General features: G+C 47.0%; 1 protein-coding gene across 1 annotated transcript in view; it reads left to right on the top strand.

Annotated features, from left to right (window-relative positions):
* BSN (bassoon presynaptic cytomatrix protein) overlaps positions 1-24,850 on the top strand; it is a 1,737,600-nt gene that overhangs the window by 1,471,662 nt on the left and 241,088 nt on the right. The window contains exon 9 of the mRNA XM_069644195.1: positions 22,187-22,345. Within this exon, the coding sequence (XP_069500296.1) occupies positions 22,187-22,345 (159 nt within the window). The remainder of the gene's footprint in view (positions 1-22,186; positions 22,346-24,850) is intronic.

The raw sequence follows: 24,850 nt of genomic DNA, 5'->3' as shown, positions 1-24,850 counted from the left end.
GTGCCAATAATCACAGTATTATTCCAAGGAACAAGGTAATTATCACAGTACTATCCTAGGAGGAGCAAGCTAATAATCACTGTACTGTCCTAAAGGAACAAGGTGATAATCTCAGTACTAATCTAGAAGGCACAGGATAATAATCACAGTGCTGTCATCGAACGGCACAGGTCAATAAGTGTAGTACTATTCCATTGCGTTACTTTCTAGGTGTGAATCAAGTTGGTAAGTGGTAAACTCTATGGGTGCGTAATAATCACGGTACCATCCGAGAGGCACAAGCTGATAATCACAGTATTATCCTAGAGGATGCATGTTCATATTCAGAGTACTTTTCTATAGCAGTGCTTTCTAGATGTGATTCAGGTCAATTTGTGCTAATCTCTATTGGGTAGAACGCAGTCTAACCATCAGATTGTTATCCTAGAGGGCATAAGCTAATGATTGCTGTGCTATCCTCGAAGGGGAAAGATAATAATCACAGTATAATCCTAGAGGGGACAAGCTAATAATCATAGTGTAGTCCTAGGGGCACAAGCTAATAATCACAGTGCAATCCTGGAGGTCACAAGCTGATAATTACAGTACTATCGTAGAGGGTGCAAGCTGATAATCACAGTGCTATCCTCGTGGTGTTGTAGCTAATAATCCTTGAGGGCACAAGCTAATAATCACAGTGCAATCCTGGCGGTCACAAGCTGATAATTACAGTACTATCCTAGAGGGCGCAAACTAATAATCACAGTGCTATCCTCGAGGTGTTCAAGGTAATAATCCTAGAGGGCACAAGCTAATAATCACAGTATTAACCTAGAAGGTGCGCGTTAATATTCATAGTACTATTCTATTGTGTTGCTTTCTAGATGTGAATCAGGTCAATATGTGCTAAACTCTATGGGCGGGGCACGGTCTAACAATCACAGTATTATCCCAGAGGGCACAAGCTAATAATCACAGGGCCGTCCTAGAGGTCACAAGCTAATGAACACAGTGCGGTCCTAGAGGACACAAGTTAATAAACACAGTGCAGTCCTAGACGGCACACGCTGATGATCGCAATGCATCTAATCGCACTACTCGCCTAGAAGGTTCACATTAATATTCACAGTACTATTTTATAGTGGTGCTTTCTAGATGTGAATCTGGTCAGGTTGTGCTAATCTCTAAGGGTGGGGCACAGTCTAATAATCACAGTGCAATCCTAGAGGGCACTGGCTAATAATCACAGTGCAGTCCTAGAGGGCATAAGATAATAATCGCAGTGCAATCCTGGAGGACACGAGCTAATAATCACAGTGTGGTCCTAGAGGGCACAAGCTAATAATCACAGTGCAGTCCTAGAGGGCATAAGATAATAATCGCAGTGCAATCCTGGAGGTCACGAGCTAATAATCACAGTGTGGTCCTAGAGGGTACAAGCTAATAATCCCAGTACTATCCTAGAAGGTACACTTTAATATTCACAGTACTATTTTATAGTGGTGCTTTCTAGATGTGAATCTGGTTAAATTGTGCTAATCTCTAAGGGTAGGGCACAGTCTAATAATCACAGTGCAATCCTAGGGGGCACAAGCTAACAACCACGGTGCAATCCTTGGGGGCACAAGCTAATGATCACAGTGTAGTCCTAAGGGGCACACGCTAATAATCACAGTGCACTCCTAGGGGGCACAAGCTAATAATCAAACGAGCTGGTAAGCGGTTCTCTTTCTCGCTTCATTTTCGAAGCGCTCATGATAGTTCTATTTATACTTGCCCTCATCATCAAACCAAGGAAATCTCTGAATCATAGATAGTTGGTTTGGCTCTGTCTGGATTTACATTAGACCTTTAGTCGTGACGATTTGGGACCGGTTTGTCCAGGGCGATATTAAATTGTTTGACATATGTAAAATATATACTGGTCTCAAAGAAACAGAGAGATTTACAAATGGTCAATCACGTTGTTTGGTTTTGCAGCCACCTAATAAAGTAGGAGCAATATGAAATCTCACAGCTTTGGAACTGCCTCTACAAAATACAGACACTCCCAAGTGGCTCATATCCAAACTTTCTGAAACATTCAAAAATCTGGGAGCCTCAACTGCCTGGACAGATAAGAACAGATACAATCGGAATTGGGCATCTATATCGAGGAATCTCTTTGGAATGATATTAATAAAAGGCTAAGTAAAACTTCAATTAGCGGTTCAATTATCAAACATTAGGCTCAAGTTGCCTTCAGATGGTATTTGAAACCGAGCAGCTATCTCAATGCTATCACACACATTCGTATTGATGTTGGAGAGGCTGCAGTTATAAGGACTCTTTAGTGCACATCCTTTGGAGCTGCCCACTTATTGAAATATTTTGGGTTGAGATTTGTTTGAATATAAGACATTGTGTGGCTTCATATACCAGAAGACCCGCTATAGATAATATTGGAAGCAAATAAAAGGTATTTGTAGCTTTTAATTTTCTAATGAGGTAAACCTGCGCCTCACCTGCTGCTAGCTGCAAAAACATTGTTACACAATATTGATAGTGGTAATATTATTTAAATGGGTTGTGTCTGAAACCTTTTGACTTCTATATTGTCTCGGCTGAGGGGCGGAGTAGGAGGGAAGGGAGGGTGAATCACTTTTCTTTTATACTTAACAGTTCAGCTGGTTTATTAGATCTTATGCATAGAAAACCAATAAAGCATATTTGCAAAAAATAAATAAGTCATGTCCTGTATTTTAATATAGAGCTTCTGCTTTTGATCCACTATTTGCTTTATGCCTTACAAGTTTCTGAGAACATTACTAGGAAAAACCTGTGCCTTGCAAATTCTCTCTATTTCTGCACCAAGGATTATCACTCGCCACTCATGCGTTTACCCAGGAATCAATCAGGTGCTCGTAATCCTTGCCTTCTATAAAATAATCATCAATTCTGGAAGACACTGATGGCCATAAAATGTGGTAACTGAGGGAGAATATGCCCTTCAGTGTTTAACATCTATACTTAGGACCTATTTCCCCATTTGATGAGCCACCTCATCAGAGCAAATCATAGCCACAGTACCCCTACACTCATCATTTGCCAGGATGTACTTTTCATCATTCTCCCCACCCATGCAATTCCCTGATGATAACCTCCACGCCCTCTTTTGATGCGGAGAACAGTTCCTTATTAGAGGTTATTATAGCAGGTAAGCAGCTCAGAGCTGGCTTGTCTTGAGAATGCAGAGTTGTAAAAAAAAAAAATGTAAACGTTTTTATTAATTTTTCAACCTTAAAACAACCAAACAAACAAACAAACCATTGTATCAAGCCACAATATCATGCTACGCACTTCATCCCGCCTCCCCGCCTGAGCTTACTCAAATTCCTCATTCTCTATTACCTCTTCTTCAGTCATAATCTGTACTTCACTAGTCGAAGGGTTACGCTCTTCTTCATCGGTCTGAGCAGATTCAAATAGTATTGCTACGAGATGCCTCCAAGCCATGAGTGCCTCTCCAGGGTCGTCTTCCCCCTGTTAACCGCTTCCCCCCACACCACAGTCTCAGCCTCCACCCATTTTTGAAGGTCTTGCCACCCTACCTCCACCTTTGGTCTATTATTAGCTTTCCAGCCCATGGCAATCCTGCACTTGGCCAGTATGTATGCCAGGTCCTTGAGCTTGCAAACATGTTTCAATTTACTCGGCCTGGGAAACCCACCCATCATACACGCCCACAAAGATTCCACCTCCAGTATAATTCATTTTTCGTGCAGGTAAACCGCCACCTTCCGCCATAACCTTTCTATTTCGGGGCATCCCCAAAACATGTGTATCATACCCACATTTACTTCCCCTCATTTAGGACATGTTTGTATCCCAGCGTTCTTAAAGCGCGCAATTCTGTGTGGGGTCATATACGCCCCTGTGGGTGATGTACAACTGAATTTGCTGCAATCTCGCATTTCTGGACACTTTCTTATGATACCTCTGGGCTCTCACCCATAACCCTTCACTCATAGGTTCCCCAGCTTCCTCTTCCCAGTCCCGTCTCAACTGAAGCACCTCGACATAAGAAGTTCATAAATTTGGGAGACCTCATGTCCTCCCTCCGACACATCATAGATTGTTTCAATAACCGTGTCTGGCTCCCCCCCACATCACTGTGTCCGCCCACGTATTCTTAACCATTCGCACTAACCTAGTGTAGGTGATATATTGTCCTCGGTGTAGACCGGTGTTCTGCACCAGCGTATCGAATCCCAAAACCAATCCGTCTTGCCACATGTCCCCCACCGCTGCAATACCATTCGGTTCCCAGCGTCTCTGAATTATCTCCCGCAGTTGTTGATCAACCCCTTTCAATGCAACTAACGGTACCTGCGGGCAGTATAGAGTTGGTTTCTCTATGGCCTGCCAGGCTTTCTGCCATATCCTCCTTCCCAATCTCAGCATTCTCGCCTTCACTTGCAAGTGTGCGTTCGTCAACCAAATGTATTCTTTCAGAAAGAACGGGGCACATTCATTCTTCAATAGTCTAGACTCTGTTGTCGGTTCATCTGATAGCCACCTAGCGACATATTGTAGTTGACTGGCTAAGTGATAGGTCTCAAAGTTTGGTAATCTAATGCCGCCTTTATCGTATATGTTAAGTAGTTTCCACAATGCTATCCTTTTTCTAGTGTTGTGCCATATAAATCGTCTTCACAGGCTGTGGAGCTTGCCAAAAATCGCTTGGGTATCATGTAAGGTATGTTCCCGAAAAAGTGCAACAACCTGGATAGCACCACCATTTTCAGTAATGCCACTCTCCCCAGCATTGGCAATAGGAGTTTGCCTCAGAAGTTCATACTGAGTTCAATATTAGCCACCGCTTTCTCTGTATTGTGTATATGTTCACTCTCCGGTGTATGGTATACATCGATTCCCAGGTATCTAAAGTTCTAGGTCGCCCACTGTATATGAAGTATCGGTAACTTCCCTCGTGGCAGCCCTCTATATCTACCATAGGGAAACATACATGACTTCTTAGGGTTCACTGTGATTCCAGAGAACGGAGCATATCTATCCATCACTTCCAGTATATATTCTAGGTTCTCTTCCGGTTATCTTAGGTATAATAACATATCATCAGCATAGATAGAGATCAAGTGCCGCCCACCCTTCGTGGGGATCCCTACTTCCCATAGTGACATCTCAGGTAAATCACCTGGGGCTCTAACGCCAGGATAAATAGCATCGGGGACCACAGGCATCCTTGTCTGGTGCCTCTACCCAGTCGCCATCGGTCCGATATGACCGCGCCCATCTTGACCCGAGCCAATGGCGCGCTATACAGCAGGTGCACCCACTTCATGCATATTGGCCCTATCCCGTAACCTTTCAGGGCTGCTGTCAGCCACGGCCATTTGACGGATCGAAGGCCTTCACCGCGTCCAAGGATATTATTGCCTCCTCTTGTGTGTCCACCTCCGTTTGGTCTATGATGTGATTAAGCCTCCTGAGGTTATCGGATATGTTCCTGTGCGGTACATACCCCGTCTGATCCAGATGTATGAGTTTGCCAATAACTGGTCTTAGCCTATTTGCCAACACTGCAGTTAATATCTTGCTGTCTTGGTTCAGCAGGGACAGCGGTCTGTATGATCTGCAGTCCATGCTCGATTTATTTGGCTTAAGGAACGGGATAATGATTGCCTCCCTCAGAGATTCCGGCAGTACTCCCTTTTCTAATGCTTTATTAAACATTTCTAGTATCGGGGGGAGTAGCTGCGCCTTGTATGTTTTATAAAATTCACTAGGGAGTCCGTCCGCCCCTGGGGCCTCACAAGTAGGTCGGAGCTTAATCACTGCTTCTAATACCTCAAGGGTGATCGGGACCTCCAGGTTCTCCCTTTCCGTCTCTAGTTTAGGCAGATCGATTTCTTCTAGTGTGTCTAATATATCTTCCTCTGTCTCCCCACCCGTGTCAGCGTACAATTGCTGGTAAAACTCCACGAAGCCATCATTCACAGCCCCTTGCGTATCTTGCGTCTGCCCATTCCTGTCTCTTATTGCCCTAATTGGCTGTTTAGGCGTCTCACATTTGTACAGCCAGGCCAGCAGCCTGCCCGGTTTGTCCCCCCCTGCATGCTGCGTTTTCACATACTTTTTATAACTCAGGTTGCATAATCTTCCCCAGAGTCCCTCACATTCTTGTTTTAATCTGCCCATGCCCTCCATCTCTCCCTGGGAGTGCCCCCCCACCCACCGTGTATGGCATCTTCCAGTTTCTTCTCTGCTGCTTGTAATTCTCTAGTGATCTCGTCCTGTAGCCCTTTAGATTTAGAGATCGCTGCTCCCATCATAACCACTTTAAATGCCTCCCATAGCATGCCGGCTGACTTCACACTACCCGTATTGTATTCAAAGTATTCCACGATGTCATTCTTTAGGTCTTCTCTAAACCTATTGTCTCTTAAGGCCTCCGCCCTTAGTCTCCATGTCGGTATCCTCGCCCTAAGCGGGGAGTATTGCCATTCTACAATCAATGGCGAGGGGTCTAACACGACTCTCACCTTATATTCCGAGCTCTTAAGCTCTCCTGTTAGTTCCTATGTGGTAAATATATAGTCTAGACGTGTGTGCAGATCCTGTGGTGCTGCGTAGTGTGAGTATTGCCTGTCTGACGCATGTTGCATCCTCCATATATCTATTAGATGAAAGTCCTTCAATAGGGTCCCAAGGGCCCTGGCTGCTGGGGCAGGCCTCATCATCCTATTGTCTGATCTGTCCACTTTGGGATCCAGCGGGTGATGTAGTTGAAATCACCCCCCCCCTCCCTATATGACTTCTCCTCCCATGTATGAGCCGATCTTACTATATAAGGTCTTAAAGTAGCCCGCTGTACCTGTATGGGCATACGTGTTAATAATACTCAGCTCTCTATTTTCTACCAGGCCTCTAACGAATACCATCCTCCCATCAGGCTCTATGGTGTTCTGTAACAGCTTAAAGGGGACAGGTGGTGCTATCCATGTGATAACCCCTCTAGCGTATGCTGAGTACGTGGCTCCAAAGGTAGTGACCCTCCATTTCTTCCTAACTGTTTCCTGCTTCTCTTTTGTAAGGTGGGTCTCTTGCAACAAGGCTATATCAATTCTCTGTCGTTTTAAATACATCATTACTTTATTTCTCTTCAAATAACTATTAAGCGCCCTGACATTCCAGGTGACTATCTTCAGGTCTCCCATCCTTACCGTAGCCTAGTCCACCTTTTGTCCCCCTCGTCCTCTGCTCTTTACATAATGGCGTGTAGGTGTAAGCTTGTAACAGTAACAACCCTCCTAACTCCCCCCACCCTTCCCCACCCTCCACCTTACCCGACCCCAACCATTGCTCTTCCCCCAACCCCCATTAACTCCCCAAAACTGGTGCCCATCTCCATCCCTGGATCTCAGGCTACCCCACATCTAGCACTTTTCTCGGTATTTCTGATACTCAGTACTTAGTAGGGGCATACCGCCCTATCAGTATCCCAACTAAACTACCTCCGGGGGTTGGTAGTGTGTCTATTGATATTGGGCCTCATTATGACCGCAGCGGTAAGTGAATAACGATGCCGGTAAAGGATTACCGGCATCGCTTACCGCTCCGGCCGATTAGGACCTGATAAACCGCTATTAGCGGCACCGTAATTAACGGTGCCGTTAAAAGTGCCAAGTGCGCGGGCACGCGACCACCCATGCCGGAAATACCGGCATGGCACAAACAAGGGATCATCACAAGTCAGGCGGACATGCAAATAACGCCCTACTGAAGCCCGAAAAATACCTTACCGGCATGGCGCTAATTCCGCCATCGCGGACCACCCGTAAACGGCCATGTTCAGTGTTCCCAACTGCCACAGGTGCACACAATCAGCACAGGTGGAGGCAATACAGACTGGGCCAGCACAAAAGGAGCACACCCCACCCCTTCCCACACCCAGTCACACTCCACAATGATTCCAATACTACTAGCAATGCTGGGGCTGGAGGACATGATTGCAGTGGAAGTGCTACAACAACAACAACAGGCAGCACAGAGGAGACGCAGGAGGAGAAGGAGGGCAAGGCAGGGCCAGCATGCCCCACCATTGCAGCCAGTGGCACCACGCAGGCCGCCCCCAATCCCTCGCATCAGAGCCAGTCCATTCAACCTAACCCCTGAGCAGATCCACACCCTGTACCGTCTGGACCGGGACACCATCACCACCAATGTGGACATGATACATGACGACATTGTCAGCCTGATTGAAACACGCACCGCCATCCCACCCCTACTGAAGGAAGTGTCTGTGCTCCACTTCCTGGCCACAGGCACCTACCAGCACACAGTGGGGCACATGCATGGCATTTCACAACCATTATTCTCACGTACGCTGAACCAAGTGCTTGATGCCCTCCTCAAGCACACAGACGACCACATTTCCTTACCAAGGTCTGCCCAGGAGATCTCAAACACCAAAGTTGGTTTCCATTCACTGGCCGGCATCCCTGGTTGCATTGGCGCCATCGACTTCACCCATGTGGAATTGGTGGTCCCAGATGCCATGGAGGTAGCGTACCGCAACCGTAAGCTATACCACTCAATCAACGTGCAAATGGTATATGACTCAAACAAGATCATCACACATTGTTGTGCCCGATTCCCCGGATCAACCCATGATTCAATGGTCCTGCGGAACTCCACGATACCACGCTACATGGAGCGACATGCAGGGCAGAGATCCTGGCTTCTCTGTGAGTCGCATGTTAGGCTCATGGAAATGTGATGTGGGTAGGTGATTGAGGTAGAGATGCATACTTCACCTGGCTGAGATCGGGGGGGAGAGATGCATACTTCACCTGGCTGAGATGGGAGGTGGGGGGCGAGATGCATACTTCACCTGGCTGAGATGGGGGGGGGAGATGCATACTTCACCTGGCTGAGATGGGGGGGGGAGAGATGCATACTTCACCTGCCTGAGATGGGGGGGGGAGAGATGCATACTTCACCTGGCTGAGATGGGGGGGAGAGAGGCATACTTCACCTGGCTGAGATGGGGGGGGGATGCATACTTCACCTGGCTGAGATGGGGGGGAGAGATGCATACTTCACCTGGCTGAAATGGGGTGGGGGGATGCATATTTCACCTGGCTGAGATGGGGGGGGAGAGATGCATACTTCACCTGGCTGAGATGGGGGGGGGAGAGATGCATACTTCACCTGGCTGAGAAGGGGGGGGAGATGCATACTTCACCTGGCTGAGATGGGGGGGGCCGGAGATGTATACTTCACCTTGCTGCGAGTGCCTGAGGGAATGGACCATGCTCATACCCCAAAGCAGCCCAGACTGGACCTGACACCTGACCACATAATGCAAGATGTAAGCAGCCCTACCATGTAAATGATGCAGTGTCACAACCATTCCATAGCCATCTGCATGTGCACTGTACCAAATCAGACCGTATCCCCCTCAACACAATGCAGCTTCAAGCAATTACCATGGCCAATACACAGCACCAAATACCATCAACTGAAAGGACAGTCCCCCATCACTGCGTACAAAGGAGTCACATGAGGGTCAAATACATCAATAAACCACTACACTGACACAGAGGTCCAACTGAATTGCATGTCACCATTTGTTGTGCATAGTGCGATCATCATGAGGCTGACATCAACGGTGCCAGGATGAAAGCATATAAATTACTGGGCATCAGCCAGATCATAGAAACAACCGCCGTGGACTAACACAGTGCATGAGCACTCACAAGGAACTGGACCCCCCTGCGCCCACTGGTTGATGGCACGCACACCAGTCTATAAGAGGAATACGCACATAGCAGTCACATTGTGTGTCTCCATTCATGCATGGGAATGTGGTTGAAATCAAGAAATTAATGCATGCTATGGTGTCATTGAATGAGGTCCCTTATGATGTGATGACTTACACATACATTGTTGCCCACATGCAGGTGATGCAGGCTATCCCTTGAAGAGGTGGCTCCTTAGCCCAATCCGGAACCCACAGAACAGGCACGAGGAGGACTATAATCGTTCACATACACGTACCCGTGTGGTGATTGAGCAGACATTTGGCCTCTTGAAGGCACGGTTTCGCTGCCTCAGAACGTCTGGTGGGGCACTCCTGTACTGCCATGAGAAGGTGGCAAAGATCGTCATGGCATGTGTCATGCTACACAATATGTGCATCAGACGGAATGTGCCCCTGCCCCCTGACGCAGAACTGCAACTGCCTGACGATGAGGATGAGGAGGGTGGGGATGGGGCAGCACCTCAGGGAGGCAGCGATGCACAGGAGGGACGTGGCATGCGTCAGACTCTGATCAACCAATGTTTCTAGCACGCATGGACGAGGATAGTGACATGGAGATGGCACTCGGGGCACTGGGTGTTTCAGGGACATGGACACTGTAGACTATTCACCAATAAAGCACACATACGCAATAAGCAATGTCCACACATGTGAATTATGAGTTACCAAAATGTATATTGAAGAATTATAACAAAGTGAACAAGCCCTCCACCCCACACACCCTCTCTCCCCTCCCCCTCAACTCCCCCACACACCCTCTCCCCCTCCCCTAAACTCCCCCACACACCCTCCCCCCCTAACTCCCCCACACACCCTCTCCCCTCTAAACTCCCCCACACACCCTCTCCCCTCCCCCCTCAACTCCCCCACACATGGTGTACAGTAGCGTGCACCAGTGGTCCGCATGGCACCAGTATGCATGGCTGTGCCTACTGGCCTCCCCCTCTTCCAGCACCAGGTGCCCCCCTGTCCGCTCTGCGAAGGTTCCTGCCAGACCTACGCACGGGGCTGGTCCTGGTTGAACTAGCAGTTGAAGATGCACCCGGTTGTTCTGAAAAGTGTGGTGGACGCATGGCCTGCATCGCTGCCACCATCTCAGAGAGGACGTGCCGCGCTGCTGCCAATTCGGCACAAATGTCCTTCGAGGATGACTCTATGGCTGATTTCAAGGATGCAGCACATTCCTGGATGTCATCCCTTACACTCCCACATTCAGTTATGTGCTGCGTCAACAGGCCAGTGAGCTCCTGCTGGCGCCTCTGAATGTCCTGGATCCCCTCTTGGGTGGTTGGGGCTGCTGTGGATCTTTGAGGGGTGTCCAAAATACTATGTTCCTCAGGCACAGTTGGCACGGTGCTGGGAGTTGCAGGCCATGAATGATACGGAGACAGCCTGTGCATGCTGGTGTCGCGCATGCTGCATGGGGACGGCTGGAGTTGCAACATGCAGCTGATCTTCTTCCTCATCATCAGAGACTGCTGCTGTGGCAGCTGTCTCTCCCACTGTGCTGCTTGCAGCCGATGCAGTCCCTTCTGCCGCTGCCACTTGGGTGCTGGTGGCTGTTGTGGGCGCTGTAGTGGGGGCCGTAGAGCACATTGGTGCTGTGGCCTGTGTTGTTGTCTTGGCCTTCCGATGTGGTGCCGGTTGGCCTATGCCCCTTGAAGTGGAGGGGTGGTGTTGTCCCTCCTCGGACCTGGCCTTCTTACTTGGTGTGCCATCTTCCTCCCTGCTGTCCTCGTCAGCACTGTCTGAATGCGTGCCTGTGGGGGACCAATAGAGGGAGAGGGTTAATGATGGGTCTACAGGCATCGGGCATGCATTGGGGTGGCTGCATCCATATGGAATGGCAGATGATTGACATTGGGGGAGTGACATACGGGTTGCTTGGCTTTTGGGTGGGTGATGCATGGAGGCGTCTGGCCTTACACATATGGGATGCATTCTGCATGTGGACAAGGTGATGCTCTGCACTGCCTGTAGGCAGTCTTGTACTCATGTGTCTGGTGGACCCTGCTCTACATCATTGCACTGTCAGTTCAGGTGGACATCATCGTGGTGGTATTAGCATTGCATCATTTGGGACACCTACCTGCATCGGCCGATGACGGTGCTCCTCGCTCCATTTCCCTGACTCTGTGAATTGACTCTGCCCCTATGGTGGTGGCGCATATCTCCTCACACGGTTGTAATTTGATGGGGGACTCCGCACCTCCACCTGTCGCCATCCCCATGTTGCGGTTTGCGGAGAGTATGCTGCGTACGCGTAAACGCAGGTCATCCCAGCGCTTACAGCATTCTTCTGGTGTGCGGGGTGTGGTGCCAACGGTGCTGACTTTCTGGCCGACCTCTGCCCAAATCTGCTTTTTGCGCTGCAGTGCTGGAAGGGACATCTCGTTTGAGAAGACCTCATCTGCATGCTCCTGCAGTGTCTCCGCTAGCATTGTCAGCTCCTCTCTGGAGAAGCGCTCCTTGCGCAGGTGATCTCCCATTTTCTTCACAGCTTTTGGCATGGTTAAATACAAAAGGTAGTGGTGGAGGTGTGTAAGAGTTCCGGGGGTCGGATGACTTCTGGTTGTGGTGGATGGCAATGGATTGTGTTTTTAAACATGGCCGCCATGCTCTTTCCCGTTCCTGTGCAATGACGCTACTTCCGGTTCCGCTTATTAACGGTCACCGCTAATGCCGAAGGCTTGGATGTCGGAGGAGCTATTTCCACTACAGACGGTGCCGGAAAGGGGAATTTTTCAGAGTCTTACAGCATGGCGGTGAGGTCTTTACCGGCATGGCGCAAAGCTTGTGCCCGCAAACTTGTAATGGGCCGCTTTTAGCTGTCTATTGCCAGCACGGACACGGTCATTGCGCCATGCCGGTAATGACTAGCGCCCAGGTCGTAATGAGGGCCATTGCCTCCTGCTATACACTGACAACATTTAGTTGTATAGGATCGTGTAAACCAAGGCGTCAATCCCATGTGCCATCTGCTATAATCTAGTCCCAGTTTCATCATATGTACAGTACTTATCTCTCAAAAAAGTCCTCTCGCGCGTCAGTGCGGTAATAACACGGATCTTGCTCATTTCTCTGTCGCATTTTCTGCCTGGTCTTCCATCGTCGTGGGACAGTTTCTCGAGTCTAGCCATGCCATTACATCCTCTGGTGATTCGAAGAATAGAGCTTTATTCTTTAAGAGCACCTTCATTTTTGCCGGATATAACAGCATATGTCTATATCCTGCTTTGCGCATCCTTCTCTTCACTGTTACATAGTTTAAACATTGCCTCTGCACCATGAGTGTGTAGTGCGGGTACGCAGTGATGGTTGCTGATGCTCTACTTATCGTCCCTCCCTTCCGGGAGTGCTCCAGGGCCTTCTCCCTGTCTCTATAGTTCAGGATCTTTGCAATAATGGGTCGCTGTGGGGCTCCCGGTGGCAGTCTCCTTGCCTGAGCCCTATGCGCTTTTTCTACTGCGAACCCTTCACTTAGTGCTCCGCCTGTTATCTCCTGCAGCAGCATGCTCTCCACATAGTTCGTCGGGTCCGATCCCTCTTCTCCCTACGACAGTCCCACAATGCGCACGTTGTTCCTTCGAGCCTGCCCCTCTGCTTCCTCAGCCCTGCTTTCGAGATTGCACATCTGTTGTTGCAGCACGTGGACGTCTGTTGCATTTGTCTTGCACGTGCTTGTGTTATCTTTCACCACCTTTCCCAGAGTTCCTGTGCGCTCAGCCAGTGCCCGAACATCTTGCCGTAATAGATTCACATCTATGCTAACAGCATGGATTTTGGACTCCAACGCGGTCCTCAAATCCGAAATGGCTACATCCACCGAAACTTCAGTGCCGAAATGGCGTCCAGTATCTGTTGACCGTTCAGCGCTACCTTCTCACTGTCGCGGGCGCTCTGTCCTTTCCCGCTTGTCCCTTCTGTCATCTGCAGCGTTTTGGTTTCATTCTTCCATGGTGGATTGCTTCCCCTTGCCTTTGGCCAATTTGGTGGTCATTTTGCTGGTGAACGGGCTGTGTGTCTGGGTGCGCCCACGTGTTCACTGTCCACTGGGACCTTCCTTTCTTGTTCAGGGGACTTTCACTACTGTCCAGCCCCTCAAGGCCCACAGGTGTTACTCTGGCTTTTCTTATCTATAAAGTGTCCTTGTCGTCAGTGGTACACACCGACCCAGGTGCCTGCTGAACCAGACTCCAAGTCCTTAGTTGGTGCGTGTCTCAATCCCGCCCAGACTCCGGTAACCCCATTCAGGGTGCCAGTGCAGCGCCTATGTTGAGCACTGGGTGCCTCACAGGAGGGTATGGCGTCACATGCCTGTTTTATGTGTCCCAATTATAAGTGAGATTGCTACGCCCCCAGTTCCAACCTCTATAGGTCTTTATTGAAAGAAGCGTCTTGTGCACTCAGCAGCCGCATCAAACATGGTTTCTGCACTTTTGGTACCACATTTTTAACCCTATCCCGTGTCTGGGATACGTGAGCTCAGACCGCTCACTTAAAGTGCCCCTTATCAAGTATCCGAATGAGTTTGTTTTGAAGGCTTATAAGCGCCGCTCCTCTTAGGCTCCTTCACGTTCTTCTGCCAACGTAGCAACATGTACAAGCCAGGCTGCTCACTTATCTTTTCCATCCGATGCGCGTTGCTACTTTATATCCAGTGGGGGCTGGTCAGTTATCATTCCGATCATCTCCTCTTTTTCGCCCCATCTCTGGCTCATATCCAATCTCGTCGGATGTCTGCGTCGTTGCACCCAGCATACAACCAGCTGGGTGACTATCTGCCGTGTAGCCTCCAAGCACGCCGGCTACTATTAGCATGGGCTTTCCGACGAATTGCCCTTATCGGTTTTACTAGCGCGGCTACCGTCTGTAGTGGTCTACACAGGTCGCACATTCAAGTGCCTTCCTCCTTCAAACCTCCGCCGGTGCACCGGGTTAGTTGTGGGTGCTCCTGGCGGGCGCCCCTCGCTCGTGGGTGAGCCGCGTTCACTCCGCGCGGCAGCCCCCAGCTGTATACATCATATTTGCTGCGGCCCGCAACACGAGCTTGAAGGGATCTGTTTATTGAACTGCACTCACATGTCAGTTCCAGTACACAAGTGGATGGGTCGTGGGCCCGCTGCAAATTTGTTTAGCCCTGATGTCTGGATCCGCCATCTTGTTTCCTTTGTTATCCGTCAACCTCTTCTTGGCCGGCTTCGTTCTGCTTAATCCTCGTCTCGCTGCTAGCACAACTTCCAGCTAGTGTGCAGCATACACTTAGGCACCCATGCCTATGGTTTTAGGGATTGCGGGTGACATCTAACATCTTTAAATACGGATCTGTTCTCGGATTTGCAAGAGCTCACAAGAAACCACGTCCTACACCATGGCTGGATAGCCACGCCCCCCCCAGAGTTGTACACATTATTAATTAGCTCCTCCTTCCCTGTTAGTAAGTAGGCATGGGATGTTAAGGGAGCCTGAATCAAGCTGGTGTACCACCACTTCCAATTTTTTGGAAACCCATATTAACAGCCCACTTTGAGAACGTCCTCTGCTTGCAGAGGTGACAGTAACGGAAAATGACGCATAACCCTCTTTATGGCATGGTGTGAAGATACTGGTGGGGGGTGTCTGTACATCCGCTCTCTATATGGTAGAGGAGAGGCACAGAGGACCCCAGCCAAGATTCTCAAGTGGTAGCAATGGACGAGCAATCAAGGCCTAGCTTCTCAGGAGGTGATGCAGGCTGGTTCTTAAGTACAGTATAGTCCCCGAACCCCCACAAAGGAATGTCCACACACTGTATTACTGAAAACACAGTCTTTATATAATTAATATTCAAAGGTATGTACACGATCACAATAACACACTTTGTACTCGGAAATCAACAATGATAAATATATACAATTCTAAAGTGGTACCACCAATGTTATCAAATCTCATTAAAGGGCATCAACTGTACGGTTAAAATGTCACACAGATCAATAATGAGGAAACCAGCAATAGAGATAGGAAGGAACGCAAGATGGTTGAAACAATAGGCAGACTACTGGCCTCTACCGTTAGACACAGTTCTGTGTGGGGATCCCCCCACCTGGGCAACCTGTAAAATAAAGATATATAGCACAAGCCTAGTCCATATATTGTTCACTAGTCTTATTTCCTCCTATTAAAGTTTTACCCCCCCCTCAATGTACCTGGTGGTGTAGAGTTCTTCGAAGACGCGTCAAAGGCTCCTTCTTGAGTGACTCCCTTTAAAGCAGGAGCCACGGATCGTCGAGAGGCGTCAAAGATGTTGAACTTGTCGTCGGCGGCGATGAGAAGTTCAAGGGTGCCGAGACACCGATGTCTATCCAGGCGGTGCTCATCAGCGACGTCCTGCGAGGATGAGGTAAGCGGGGCACCTCGGCGATAGATTGTTCAGGACCGCAAAGAGTTTCGGAAGAACTGTTGCCCAACAAGGGCGTCGAGTCATCGAAGTCTCTGTGGCCTTCAGGTGGCGGGAAACCCACCGGTGGATTCTCCTTGGCGCGTTGGTCGTCCTCGACTTTCTCCGGTGGGACAAAGCGGTCGAGGCTGCAGACAATGGAGTCCTTGGATTCAAATGTTCTTAGGCAAAGGAGCGGGCTGCTCCGGTCATCGGCGGCACGGCGTCAAGTGGTCCCCACGGCTGGGCAACACAACTTCGACGGGCCTCCAGCGGTTACACAAACCTGCAAACCCTGGTCGACGGCAATGGACTTCGACAGCGGCAAAGTCTGGGTGCTTTGCTTCATTCTCCTCAGCGGTCCCGTCTCGGGTCGGCAGCCTTTCGAGGGTCTGACTTCCAGGGAGCTTCGGCTGAAGGTTAGCGGTGCTCGATGGTCCCTTGGAGCACAGTAAGAGGGCGCCTTACCAGGTCCTCTCTCGGATCAGTCTTCGACGGATTCGGCAGCTTTCAGATCAGGTCGAAGCAAATGCAACAGCAAGTCTTCCTCTTTCAGCTGGGCGTCGAGGATCAGCAGTTCCAGTTACTCTTAACGTGAAGACACAGCTTCTGAACGCTTCTGAACAATTTCCAGTGGTGAGAGGTCCCCAGATATACTACCTTGTCTCTCATCCACACTGGTGGGTCACTCTCAGCAGCCAATCATACAGAAGGGCATTCATGCAGTCAGTCAGCCAATCAGGCACACGGTGCATTCGGGCCATCCTCCTCCCTCTCAAACACTCACAACAAGGAATGTGGATTGGGACGAGTACTCAGCCATTCAACACTACACACTGCATTCAGGCCAGTTTCGGGCAGGGCTGTCTCAGTCTTTGTCTCTCATACCAGAAACCCGACAACCACAACAAGAAGTGCATATTGGTCACACACTCCATTCACCCAGGTCCCACCCACAGGAGGTACCCACAACATACAGTCACTGGGAAGGCTCCAGCTAGTCTGGCCGGGCCTTCACAACAACACCATATATGGAACTTTCACCCAACAGCCAGTCAGGGAGAAGGGACAGAGTCAGGGCTTCCCAGGACTTTGGGAAAACAAGGTAATAGGTAATAGAAAGCAAGAGGCCACAGGGGCCATCTTGTTTTCCATCAGGAATCAACTGATTCCAATGGCAGGGCCTGGGGATCCCCAAAATGGAGGATACTCAGCGCACCTGTCAAAGTCAGCATGGAGCTGCCACCAGCCCATACCCTGCTCTGCGGGCCACCCACCGGTGCCCAAAAACATACACTAGGGGCACAGGGTTGTACCCCCACCCATGGGTGCCGTAAGGGTATCCCGCGGGTCTGTTCACCAAACCAAAAGAGAGCTGCACCGCCAGGAGTCCCACATGAACTCCTGCATGGAAAATACGACAGAACACACAATAAAAAGGCAGTAAAGGACAAGGATACGGAGGCCCTGTCCCTCCGATGCATTTCCAGCATCACACATGGATCCTCTGCCCAGATCTCTTGAAGGACAATTATATCTCCCTGTGGGATGAACGAGTGCCAAATCATGTCACCCAAATTCACTCTTGAAACATTCCAGCAAATTAAAGACAGAGTGGAGGACCCACAAAATGGAACTTGATTAGGAGCATAATCTCTTGGAGAACTTGCACAAAGCGGAGACTATTAGTGTCAATCTAGCTGATTCAAGACCTGATGAGGAAACCACCTGCCAGTCTTTCTCGTCTAACTGAGTCGAAGGCTTGGTATGCGGTTCTCAGTGTGAGATCATGTGTCCAGCATTAGACTTGAGAGGTTAGCATTTCACCCTTAGGACACATCTGATTGAAATGCCGAAGGAAACTGGAGGCAAGCCTCTCTGCTCCATGGATAGCAAGTTCTCCACCAAAGCAAACTTTCAGCCTCACCTTTATATAATCGGTACCCGAAGAGGATCCCATTGACTGTAGCCTATCTGCTGAGATATTTCTTTGGATAATTGACAGGCGCTTCCCTTTTCCTCTTAACCAGAGCTGGACCTTTTATACCAGAGATGCTCCATTTTCTCATCTCGGAAGGGCTACAACAGAAGAAATATTATCAAGAAATAAGTAGGGAGAGAAAGGATGTGGAGAAGAAGAAAGATACATGTAAGAGAACTGGGGATGGTGTCCCGTCAAAGTTTCGAAAAAATAGTTTTGAAATACAATAATTTTGAAACAAAAGTATCGAAAAAAAGAATTCTAAAGCATTTTTTTAATGTAAATGTTTTTTTGTTTTTGTTTCGTATAGTAAGTAAAATTACTGGTTTTTCCCAAAAAAACGGGGGTTTGTGTGGGGACCACCCAAAAAAAAAAAACATGCATTCAAAAACATTTTTTTCCATGCTTTTGTGTCTAAACTGTTGTATTTCGACACTATGACTGTCGAAAAAGTAACTATAAACCCTGGGGATGATACTAGATCTGAGACTGGGTTGTCAAAGAAGGTTGATGTGGGTCCCTCCCACTTTGTAAACCTTGCGTGTCATCAAAACTAATGGGTCTTTTCCGCTTGGTACTCTGGCTATCATAAACTAATCCCCTTCCATCCCCATCTGGTGGCTGGTCAGGTGTCTGTTTATCATGCACCCTTAGCTCGCAGGCACTGCTAACTAAACACATTGGGTCTCATTACAAGGGTGGGGCTCCTTCATTACGGGAGCGCCGATTACGAGGTTCCCTTTGCGGGACCCTGTAAGGACACCTGGTAAAACCAGGCATCCTTTCCGGGTCCCGCGAGGGGAAGAGGGAGGTAATAACGGGCCAGTTGTAATGTGCCCGTTATTACCTCCCTTTCCATTCCCATTGAGCCTTATGGGGGCTCAAATGTGAATGGGGATGGGTTCCTGCAAGGAGGAATTACTGGGTCCTCCTATATCGAAATGACCCGGTAAGTCCTCATTGCAGGAACCCGGTATTGGAGCCCGGTATGGAGGCAGCCATGGCGCGAATAGCACCATGGCTACCTCCATATTCGTAATGAGGCCCATTGAGTAGGTGGTTTAATTAGCCAATGCTTATCATAGAACCTAGAGGATTTAGGGTCCTTTCACTTGGTGTTAACTTAGACACAAAGCCCCCAGGTTTCACAAAAGCCAATGAAGTGGTCAATGTGATGCCTGTTGGAAGAAAAGAGTGGGGCTCAGGTGTCTTCAACACTGTTGATGCCTTTGCAGCTCTGAGCTCATCCATCTCCCTCCTGAGAGACATAATGTTGCCATTTGTGATATCCAAGACAGTATTTAACAGGTCAGTCACTGTTCGCATCAGAGTGAGTTGTTGTGCACACATGGATCAGCTTTCAGAACTACTCGGAGTAAGACAACTTGTTTTCAGGGGATGCTCCAAATCCTTCACCCTAGCGAGGTTGCTGGATCTGACATAGTAGATAACAAAGGGAAGGAGTAGTCATCTGAACTTGCCCGCACAATGGAGACAAGAGGGAGGCGAGCTTAAATCATCAAATCTGTTCTGCTTATGAACAAATGTACTTAGTAATTAGCACTTTCTCCTATGGGTTGGATGACTTTTGTGTCTTCACTGGCTCAGCACACTCCTAGGCTGTCCTCGCCTCACTATCCTCTATACCACTTTCTTCATGTTCTTTCAGGGATGCTTGGAGAACATTGGCTCTGCTGCCCATCTTCTTCTTCGCCAAGGACTCTAACAATTCCTTGAGCTGCCTTCCTTTGGACCATTATAAGGTCAATTGGCCACTAGACTATCTTTCTAGCTGACAATACTTCTTAGGAGGGTTTAAAGCTCATTTTCCCGCACTGTTGAAATACTATGAGCCAACTAACAGTGCAGATATAAGCATGTACTGCTGCCTCCCCATAATATGCCAGTCACAAGTGCCGGCAGGGATGTTATGCCATTGGCAGCTCATAAAGGATGCATATGTGAGGAAGGCACTCCTCTTACAGGCCTGTATGGCAACAGCAACAGGTACAAACACTTGCCTGTCAAAGAATTGAGAAGTTAGCCAGTCACTCAAGCGGGGCAAATGATAAAATACCCCTGTTACAATCCACACAAGGAATTTTATTTATACTCAGAATTGTGTTTATCATGTGTGCTCATGTCACCAATTTGTGCAAATCAAGATATTTCCATTACATCACATTAGTAAAAGTCCTATTTTAGACCAAACATTTCATTTCCAAGAAGAAGGAGGAAGAAACACAGAAAAAATAATAAAGATCAGAAAAATTCTTCAATATTTAGGTACTCAATTGATATTGTCATCAATCACCATATCCTTTTACATCTTGTCAGATAACAATGCAGAACTTCTCTCGGAGTAATAACGCATCAACAAAGATGGTATATCAGTGATTGAAGAACTCTTGTTTAAGCTATACACTGCGCGTTTTGGGGCAAACGCCCCTTTTTCAGGTGTGAATGTTATACTTTTCCAATATCTAAAAAAAAAAAAATATTTGTTATTAATCAGATTTCAAACTTAAACCAATCTCTGTATTCCATGTTCTAGAGAAAATTGAATGGGAGAGGTACTAACCTGTCTAGTCTTTTATGTATCCTAATCAATACTCCAAAGCGGGAGCTGAAAAGAGAATATATATTGCCATGTATTCTAATTCTTCTCATTCTAAGCATCAACTAGATGGTTGTATTAAGAAGTGTCTATATTGAAAAAACTGACCTTGTTTCTCTCTCATTTGTTCCATTAATGTATGTTGCACTTAATCACTATGGTAACAATAAGTCAGCCTCATTCAATTGATTGATCTCATCTCAAATGAAAAGGACATGTTGTCCCAATTATAGTTCAATATTTCAGTCTGTCCTATTCACCATACCAATGCTCGCCTATTTTTTGTAGTGCTTGCTTATCACTGTTAGATTGTTCATGCTCGACACAGGAAGTGGCAGACGGCTGTGAAAACAGCCTCCCTTCCTGTGCTAGTATAATATAAAAGAAAACTTTTCACGTAGCCTATAACGTCATATGAACCATGCTAATCACATAACATAGCAAATTTCTTGTTCTTCCACAGCGGTCATTGTTAAATGTTCCACTCTCTCATAAAAGTTTAACTACACCATATTTCTCTAACCAGAGCGAATTATCTCTAGCATTTCAGCAACAGGTACAGCATACTAGTTGAACACATGCTAGATTCTGCCACTTGTCTGCCCCTCCAGCTATAATATAGATCTCCAGCTGGGCACCATACCCTCTGTGCCTCCTTGCCGTAGCTCGTTGTCTTGTGAGTAAAACCGTGTGCTGCCCTCTGTAGCCTTTGGTAGCTGCCCCACATCCCTATCCTCTCGTCTTCACAGCTACAACAGACGGCAGTGGACTCGAGCAAGGCAGTGTGAGAAGGTATAGGAAGTAGGCGAAGAACAGTAAGCAGTGGCAAAGACGTGGGCTTCAGCAGCTCTGATACTCAAACTGCACTGCTGCACTCGGAACATGCCTCAGAGTCCCTAGGCAAGTTACATGCAGTCTGCACACACCCATAGGACATTCCTAGTTTTAGTCAGAAGAAGCAGAGAGTCCTTATTATGAAGGAACAGTGGGAAGTTTTGTGTTTTCAATACGATAACGATACTGTCTAAAATAATATCTCCACTTGGATGGATTGTGGCTAAACAGTAAGAGAACCTGGTAATTAAGGATACATGTCTCACCAATGTTATTTTATTGAGGGATCCGTTTTTATTTTGACTTACTTAGGTAATCAGAAGATATCACAAAGCCTTTTGTCAGTCAGTAGCAGCAGCTGTAATGTAATTAGGCTTTCAAATAAGTGCCTAATATTTAATGTCTGTTTTTTGGAGGACCGAAAAGTATGACAAATTAAGTAGTGTACATTTTAATAAATATGTGTGCATATTATAAAAGATGTTCAGTTATTTTTGTCCATAAATAAAATGTTATGCATTCCTTTAACAGGTATTAAAGTTGCCCAGAAACCAGTAGGTATTGGAACTTCTGCTGGCGGAGCAACAACAGCTGGGGCACCAACAATTCAGCCAGGCACAGACGGTGAGAGTATGCTCTCTAAAATTCTACCAGGGGGAGCAGCTGAGCAAGCGGGCAAGCTAACTGATGGTAAGGATAAATAATATTTGTCTGCTTTGGTTGGACACTTTCTTCGAGTCTTAATGAATCTGTGAGATGAGCAGGCACTTATCTGAGCCCTCAGTATGACTCCAGTAAATAATGATATGGTTTCACATTAGTAAATTGAAATAAACCACGGCGAATCCGAATTTGATCACTTCTGGGCATTTGGAGAAACTCTGGAATAAAACCTGAATTAAACTCTAACGTTACATGGTCTTTGAAGAGTGCTACCTGTAAGTGAACTGAGCATGTACCATTTAATAATTATTGATAATCTAGACACCTGTGGTATTTCCTTGGGTGGTCTTGGATAACAACAGTTGTCTATTCTGTCTTGAGCAGGCCTCGTCAGGGTGTTGATTATATTGATCCACGATATACTTTGCGCCTCGATGAAAGGTTTTATGCATCAATTCTGTTCAAATATTTCACTAGGGAATCACATTTCCAAGTATAGGATTTCCTAATATTAAGCATCGAATTCTGACAATTTAAGTTCGGTTGATTTCATTGTTAACTAGGACTAGATCTTGCAAAATGCATTGGTTTGGAAAACACAGTGGGCTGTTTATGAAACCATATGTTCAACTAAGAAATGTGCAAATTTTCCCACTCCTAGGAATTATTAAACTTTTGTCTGCATTTTTCCTTTTCAGATTAGTTGAGTGTTACAAAGAAATTAGTCTGCCGGTGGTCCCCAGGATATGAACTGGTGTACAGGGCTTAATATCCTAATTTCCAAATTGGGATGTTTGTTTGTGCATTGTAGAAAAATGAAACTACTTTTTTGTGTTCATCTATAAGTCCTAAGTGAGCTCAAAAGGTTAAACAAGAGATTCATTATGTGCATCTTTACAAATTGCAATTGGATCACTTTTGATGATTTTCCTTGTGGCCAGTTACTGGTCAGAAAGTGTAGTGTTATATAAACCTATTTTGCCAAGATATTGCTTTTTTGTCCAAGCACCCTCTAAGCCGCATTTACGCTTCAACATCGTCCATTAATGTTTACTTTACAGGGTTTTGGTTCTCTCCATACAGTTTGTCCCTTCTACAGATATTGTTTCTCTTGTCACTCTCCTTCCCTTGACAACTTAACTTTGGACTAGCATTGATTGTCGTATTCTCATATTTCAGTGATCATCAGTTTGGGGTTTTAATACGAGGGTATTCCTTTTCAGGGTCACAGCCTCTTAAACAACTTCAAAGCCTATGTATTATTGAAACCCAGGGGTTTGGGGTCTTTCTGCCAGCCAATAGTTTCTCTGTACTCCTCAATTCCTTTCCCTGTTTGTTCCTCGCTCCACAGAAATCATATAATCCTGGGCTCCTCAAAGAAAGTTTAATTCCCTTCTAATACCACTCCTTCATCATGTACTTACACAATGTTAATCTGTCAGCATCTCAAGCCTGAGGCCTTCCCAGACTTGGACGTCATAACTTTCTGGTCTTGAAAAACATTTTCCTTGCCAATGTGGTCTTTAGTCAGAATGTTCCAGTCTTCATTGTCTCTTTCCCAGGGTGTCTTTCCTCTCTCGCTCTTCATTTAGGGCCTAGCTCTTCTCTTGAGTTTTCTTGTGTGTTTCCTGTCAAGGGACTGTTTTCCAAATAGAATTCTCTGTCCCCTCAACATGGTTTTTCCCACTTTTGGAAATCTCCTAACTAGTCTGTCTGTTCTCTCCTGCTCTCTATTTTATTTCCCTATTCTCACTCCTTTCTCCTTTTAGTTAGTCCTTCTTGTTAACCTGGTGTTATTTCTTTGACTTTCCGATTGTCCTTTTTGGCAAGAAAAAACATTTAAACCAGACAGTATATACAATTTAAAACAAGTAGTGTATGCAAAACAGCACAGTGATATGCACCACTAATAAGGGAACACCTAACAAGGTCAATCATACATTGGAAATTATGAGTTTATTATCAATTTCACAAGTGTGATGAATCCGATGGAGTCATCACTGATTTCCCGGTGGTGACCTGCTCCCATGTGGCCAAGGGGATGGCAGCAGCTACCTGATCCTGACCATGAGGGTGGCTATATGAGGGAGGATCACATTGGGGAAGACATCCTCTGGGGAGATGTCATGGTGTCATCAGATGAGACATGGTATCCACCCTTTTCCCCCTGAAGATAACCCTCCCATATCTAATATCCTCATGGCCTATTGTCATACATCTACTCATCCTCTTATGACGAATAGGGAAAACCTTTCCCCAAGATGCATTGGCCAACCTTCCAACTTTGGTCTGCCTTGTGAAACTTATGGAACTACCTTCTCCAGTTCCACCTATCAATCATCCAGGACTAACCCTGTTACTGAAAAACCATTGAGAATGTTTATCCAAGTTTTTTTAGCCAATTGTCAAAAATGGACTGCCTTTCCCAGAATTACCAAAATACTGGGATGAGGAAGAAGGATCGAGCAATGCAGAGCGAAGGAGACCATAAGCCCAGCAAGCGCTCTAGTTGTTGATCGCATACACCAGTTC

Source organism: Ambystoma mexicanum, chromosome 2p, assembly GCF_040938575.1.
Source record: "Ambystoma mexicanum isolate Mex_15411 chromosome 2p, UKY_AmexF1_1, whole genome shotgun sequence".
NCBI lineage: Eukaryota > Metazoa > Chordata > Amphibia > Caudata > Ambystomatidae > Ambystoma > Ambystoma mexicanum.
This window is presented reverse-complemented; position numbering and strand designations above follow the sequence as displayed.